The sequence below is a fragment of the Synchiropus splendidus genome, chromosome 5, assembly GCF_027744825.2.
Source record: "Synchiropus splendidus isolate RoL2022-P1 chromosome 5, RoL_Sspl_1.0, whole genome shotgun sequence".
Classification (NCBI taxonomy): domain Eukaryota; kingdom Metazoa; phylum Chordata; class Actinopteri; order Syngnathiformes; family Callionymidae; genus Synchiropus; species Synchiropus splendidus.
In genome coordinates this window covers 34,377,977-34,384,508 of record NC_071338.1, presented here as the reverse complement: position 1 = coordinate 34,384,508, position 6,532 = coordinate 34,377,977, and the positions used below count along the sequence as shown (strand labels likewise).

Below are 6,532 nucleotides of genomic sequence, written 5' to 3'. Positions count from 1 at the left end.
CCCTGTCTGTGTGAGGTTTTTTAATAAAGATTTGATAGAAAAACACGCGGCATCATTTCCCCTCCCTCCCAGTTGAGACGCTCACATTGTCCCAGATTCCCATGATGGACCCGTAGAACAGAGGGAAGTCAGAACTGAGGAAGTGAGTGGTGCAGCGACACTATAAACCAACATGGCCGACCTCCAGCTCCATCTCTCTCCAGGCTGTTTCTGAGCCTCTAGATCAGCAGCTGCTGTTTGAATGAGCCGCTCACACGCACCTTCACCTCTCAGACTCCACCCCCCCTCCAGACCTCTGTCAGGCTCCGCCCTCGTGAGGACAGCGCTGCCAGCCCGGAAACTGCTCACGGAACATCAGCATATTTATTTTAGTTTAGCGTTGTTGATCTCGAGGGTCCTGTCCACATAAGTGACTCAACGCTGAGCTTCAGCCAAGTGTTCCACAACACTGAGACGTGGGACCTTTGAACATGCTCCTAACAGGTGACCTTATCATATGATGTCACATGACATCCTCGTGATGCAACTAAGGTAACGTGAGCCTCTGTTAAATCTGACACCTTCCAGTGTAATGTTCGCCTGATACTGCACATGGTTTCCACATGACATGCTTCATTCAAATGTACGTATTCGTATTCAAACATATTTGTCCAGCTAGACCACGCACACAAGAGTCTCATTTCAGAGCAAGACTGAAGAATCTGCTGTGCCCACCTGTCACTTTCATGTCAACTGAAGACAAAATTGTTGTGTTTGTTTTGCTCTGCTTCAGCATCACTGCCACCTCACGGTCCAGCACGGTGTCCCTGAAGTGAGTGGCAGGTCTCTGGATCCTGGTGAGACGCAACTCTGGCGCCAGGCTTCATGCCACCGGAGGAGACCGCAGCGATGACCTCACGTGCTCCTGGAGCCTGTCACTTCTCCAGCAGGTGCTCAGGACACTCCGCTGTCCTGGCTCCCAGCAGGGGGCCGTGGAGGTGTCGTTGACTCAGCTGCTGACCTCAGTGGGGGTCTTTCCTTAAAGACTTTAGAGCGGAAGTGCTGACGCTCAGCAGCTGTGTGTGTGTGTGTGTGGACCTGAGTTTACCAGGCGCGAAGGCAACACACTCCCAGACTGGTGAATAAATATTTATTTTCGTCCATAAATAAGATTTTTTATGTACAAAACATGTTGAAAATAACATGGTCGTGGCTCATTGCTGCAATGAAGATGCTGACGGCTCGCGTGCGTGTCAGTGCTGCCCGGCGAAGAGTGGACCCTGGAGCAGTTCCTGTGGCGACCAACAGAAGGCGCTGTCACAGGCGCTCTGGACCTGAGGGCGCCTGAGACAAGTCCACCCCGGCTGTGGGGGGGCGAGCGGCGCCGGGCCCTGCTGGACCAGCGCCGGCCCCAGAGTCTCACTGGGCGGCCTCGGCTCCAGAAGCTGGGCCGACAGGTGGGAGATGTAGCGCATGGTGAGGTGCAGGGTCTGGATCTTGGTCAGGCTCTGATGGGCCGGGACCAGCCAGGCGGGCAGGTAGGTCCGCAGGTGGTGCAGAGCTCTGGTCAGGTCTCTCATCCTCAGCTTCTCCCTCTCGCTGGCCGCCTGGCGCTTCTTCCCCGGGAACTTGGAGCGGGACCTCCTCTTGCTGGAGGCGCTGGAGCAGGAAGGAGCCTTGCTGCTGGTGGCGTGTGCCGGCGGGCTGCAGAAGAGCAAGGAGTCCAGGACCTGCTGGGAGCTTGGCGAGAAACAGAAGGAGGAGTCCACAGAGGAGGTGGGCGACAGGCTGCTCCCGGCGCTGAAGTATCCTGGGTCCGAGGTGGGATCCCAGGCCAGGAGGCAGCGGGGGCTCTGGCTCGGCAGAGGAGAGTAGAAGGTTCCGTCCATGTCTGAGAGCGGCTCGGAAGGTGACTGAGCTCCGCAGCAGAGAGCCGCCTCCATATAAGAGGAGGAGGTGTGAGGCGGCACCTCCGGCTCCCGAGCGGCTCGACCGACACCTGGGCCGGGGGTCTGCTGGGAACCAGGCCTGGCTCGGGAGGAAGGTGCGACCTGGCACCTCGGCCGGACCCCGCCACACTTCTGCGGCGGGAGCGCCGGCGGGGGTCGGGCGGTGCAGGGGAGCCTTCCTCGCTGCTGGGGGCAGAAGCGTGGCAGCAGCTGGGAGGTGTGGTGTGGGGGAGAGAGAGGACTGGTGGAAGTCACGAGTCAGACGGTCACAAAGGTGAACACCAACAATGAACGTTTCTGTTTTTCATCAGCGGCGACTCCGCGCCTGACCGGCCGGTCGGCTGCAGAGCCAGCGGGAGCGCTCCTGTCCGACCCACGTCTCACACATGTCACACTCCTCATTTCTCAAGTGTGAAGCTCCAGTTCTGACCTCCTCCGCAGCCATTGCTCACCACCTTTGTGGAATAACAGCCCTCAGCATGGAGATCCAGCTCTGGGTTCCTATTTCAGAAACACACTTCTGAAGCTGCTCTGAACCTGACTTGGGATGAAGTTGACCTGAAGCTCAACGTGTTCCCACAAACTGCTGGCCCCTGCTCTGAGTCCGACGTGTGAAGACAAACAAGTGAGGTCAGAGGTCAGAGCCCTGCTCAGGGGAGTGGACAGATGAAGAAGACAATCTGCCCATTTATTCATCGTGAGCATAACAACGGCCTGAATGAGCCAGAGACGTCAAAAGTCTCTGGCTCATCATTTGTTTTCCTGAGTTTGAACCTCACCTGGGCAACATTCTGCAGGCTGACCTGCGACTCCTCCTCACTGTTGTGAACAGGACGGCAGCCATGGGATGACGGTTGACCGAAAACTTAAGTAAGGACAGTGAAAAGTGTGAAAACTGGTGAAATATTGCATTTCACGTGAATAGAAATCAACTCCACTGTGGACCAGACGATAAAAAGGCAGTTTATTTCAAAATATATTTTCAGTATTCCTTCAATGCAGTCTGAGGAACGTATGATGTGTGTGTTTAAGTTTTAGTCTGACGTTAAAAGGGCCACAAAAATACAGGCATCAGGCCACATATGGCCCCCGGGCCGCGCTTTGCCCAGGTCTGGTGCAGCTAGTGGCACCATGTGGTTTCAATCCTTTCACTCACTTGTAGACAGGAAATGGAGGATGAGCAAATGGTGGTGAAGGAGACCGAGCGAAGCGTCACAAGTCAGCCTGGCGACCTGAGGTCGGACCTGAAGACAGGAAGCTTCGGCAGGCCTCAGTGCAGCGAGCGCCACTGGTCAGGTGACCGCCACCAGGCTCATCAGCGCCGAGGCGTCGACTCTTTCATCCCTGCCTCTGGTGTTTGCTCTTCACATTAGAGGCTGCGCTGCGGCTGGGTCCACGCTGAATATTCAGGAGCTTAGTGAGGGCAGCAGGTGAGAGGGGACCGGGGCCCAGTCTAGACCTCGCGCTGCTGAGACTCATTAGCAGAGAGGCTCTAAATGGACTGGATCAGGAGAGGAGCTCCTGGAGAGGAGCCTCTGGAGAGGAGCCTCTGGAGAGGAGCCTCTGGAAAGGAGCCCCTGGAGAGGACTCTCTGGAGAGGAGCTCCTGGAGAGGAGCCTCTGGAGAGGAGCGTCTGGAGAGGACTCTCTGGAGAGGACTCTCTGGAGAGGACTCTCTGGAGAGGAGCCCCTGGAGAGGAGCCCCTGGAGAGGACTCTCTGGAGAGGACTCTCTGGAGAGGAGCCTCTGGAGAGGACTCTCTGGAGAGGAGCCTCTGGAGAGGAGCCTCTGGAAAGGAGCCCCTGGAGAGGACTCTCTGGAGAGGAGCTCCTGGAGAGGAGCCTCTGGAGAGGAGCGTCTGGAGAGGACTCTCTGGAGAGGACTCTCTGGAGAGGACTCTCTGGAGAGGAGCCCCTGGAGAGGAGCCCCTGGAGAGGACTCTCTGGAGAGGACTCTCTGGAGAGGAGCCTCTGGAGAGGACTCTCTGGAGAGGAGCCTCTGGAGAGGACTCTCTGGAGAGGAGCCCCTGGAGAGGACTCTCTGGAGAGGAGCCTCTGGAGAGGACTCTCTGGAGAGGACTGTCTGATCTCTCAGTGTCCAGGTGCTGGACTGTTGGACTCGAGCTTTGTTGAGGTTCTTCCACCACTTCGCTCCGTTCAGATTCACCTGAACTGGCTCTCTCTCTGACAGCCACTGACCACTGCAGCTCAGGGGCGCTCCGGAAGAGCTGCACCCCTCCGTCAAGCAGGTGGACGTAATGTTCTGGCGGAGTGTTGTGTTTCACATGATAGGAACAGTGAGACAATTCTCGTCTCACGTCACAGTCATCAGACAAAATCAGAAGGTTGAGGCTCACTCCGCGGCTGTGGTGAGGTGTGTCCTCCTGAGGCCACCGTAGCTGCAGAGCCTCAGCCTGCCCGAGCACGAAGCCCCGAAGACTCCACAAACATCCCTGAGAGCAGCGCTGCTGTGGGACTTCTACTCTCCTCATCCTGCGCCCAGTCCAAACTGGGTCCCCAGCTGGGCGGGGTGTGTGAAGATGGCTTCATGCTTTGCCTGACCGGCTCGTCTTCTGTGGACACGAGCTGCTGAGCTGGTCCTCCCAGACAAACTTGGACCAGGCAGATGGGAAGTGTTTCATTTTTTATTATAAATAGTGAAATATAAAAATAGTTTTGACATATGTACAAAGGAGCAAATAAATATGGGCGCAGCATATATTAATAATAAATACTGAGTTCACAGTGAGGCAGTTTGACGTGAGGGCGAGGAGGGCGAGGAGGGCGGAGCTTCTACCCCCAGAACTCCAGCGGCACCAGACCCAGGCAGAAGTCCTCGCTGTACACCTGCAAACAGAGCGGAGGGAGGCTGGTGAGAAGTGCGCTCTGGGGGTTGGGGGGTTGGGGGGGGGGGGGGGGGGGGGGGGTGTCCGAGGTCTCACCTGGCAGGAGGCGGCCTGAGCGCCCGGGCAGGACGGCGGCGGCAGCAGCAGCTCCGTGTCCCTGGCAGGGCCGAGGCTGTAGTGGCCGTAGCTCCCAGCATGCAGTGCGGCCTGCTGCGGCTCCCGGCTCTGATCCTGGCTCTGCACCAGGCGTCCGGCCGAGCTCCGCCTGAAGTAGCCCATGATGTTGTCGGGGGCGGAGGCGTCGCCTCGCTCCCGACGCTGGAAGAGCACCTCCTCGCTGAGGCCCAGCTGGGCCGACAGGTGGGAGATGTAGCGGATGGTGAGGCGCAGGGTCTCGATCTTGGTCAGGCTCTGTCCTGTGGGGGCCATGGAGGCCGGCAGGTAGGAGCGCAGGTGGTGCAGGGCTTTGGTCAGGTCCCTCATGCGCAGCTTCTCCTTCTCGCTGGCGCTCGCCCGCTGCTTGCTCCGGACCCGAGGCGCTCGGCCCACCTTCCCTGGGCCGGACCCGGGGAAGGGACGGGACCGGCTCTCGGGCATCCTGGCGGCGGAGGGCGGAGACAGGCTGGAGTCCAGGGAGTGGACCGGAGAGAGGGTCTCCGGGGACGAGATGCTGGACAGGTCCGAGTCGGAGCACCAGGAGTGCTGCAGGCTGAAGTAGGAGGACGAGTCCATGTCTGACGGGGAGAGAGGCGTCTGTGCTGCCGAGGCCGGCCGGCCGGGCTTATAAGGCCTGGGAGGTGTGAAGTCACACCTCGGCACATTCTTCTCTCAGACCCCTCCTCGGCCCCAGCAGCTCCCTCTGCTGCTCTGGGAAAGTGGAGCTTCAGCGCTGGACGTGTGAATTTCGGCTCCTCCGCTCCTGCTCTGCGTGTCCCGGGGTCACCTCGCTCTTCTGAAGAGGAGGAGGAGCCTTCTCCCACGCCACATGAGCTGCTGGATGGATGCAGGGCGGATGTGTGGCTGAAGGCACCGACACACGGAGGGATGTTTGGAGGACACGGGCTCTGTAGACCAGTGTTCTCCAACCGTTTCTAACCATGGCACCTTGGTCCACAGCACCACAGGAACCTGGGCCACTGGTGCTTCAAGCCCTGTAGAAACTCCCTCTTCACTGGTGAAACACTGGCTTGTTCTGTTGCCAGGCTGTTGGCAGAAACACATGGCAGAAGATGTCTTTGTTTCCCATGTGTCCAGAAAGAGGCGGCAATATGGCAAACTATATCATGGTTCATTGATGTGTTGACTGACTTGAAATCACTGTTTGGATGGGATCACTTCTCTTTTGCATGATGTGACTGTAGTTTCCAGACAAATCCTTGGCTTCTCTGCCTGAACTTGCTTCATAACAACAATGATTCTTTCTCTCTTCACATGTATTTTGTGGTGCGTTTAGTTGTTCAGAGCCACCTTTTAAAGCCCAGAGCAGACGTTGACAGTCCATGAGCATCAATACAGTTTGGAAGTCAGACAGGTCAGGTTAGCTCTGTTAGCTCTGTTAGCTCTGCGCCGCAGACAGTCTTTGGCCTGGTGGCGGCTCCCTCCCTCCCTCCCTCCCTCCATGGTTCTGTGGTGAAGGTGTGTGGTCCAGTTAGAGGCGCATCAGCTTTAGAAACAGCTGGAAGTTGTTGAAGCATGTGAGCGGCTTCTTGGCTGTGAGCGTGTGGGAAGAGGAGCGCGGCGCACCACAGCAGCGCTGCTTT

General features: G+C 57.7%; 1 protein-coding gene across 1 annotated transcript; it reads right to left on the bottom strand.

Annotated features, from left to right (window-relative positions):
- Nucleotides 1-4,610: 4,610 nt before the first annotated feature.
- On the bottom strand, nucleotides 4,611-6,318 carry LOC128759541 (mesogenin-1-like). Its single transcript, XM_053866587.1, has 2 exons — nucleotides 4,869-6,318; nucleotides 4,611-4,773 (listed from the first exon to the last, which is right to left on the bottom strand). The coding sequence occupies exons 1-2, from the start codon at nucleotides 5,502-5,504 to the stop codon at nucleotides 4,720-4,722; spliced, it is 690 nt and encodes a 229-aa protein (XP_053722562.1). The 5' UTR covers nucleotides 5,505-6,318; the 3' UTR covers nucleotides 4,611-4,719.
- Nucleotides 6,319-6,532: the final 214 nt, after the last annotated feature.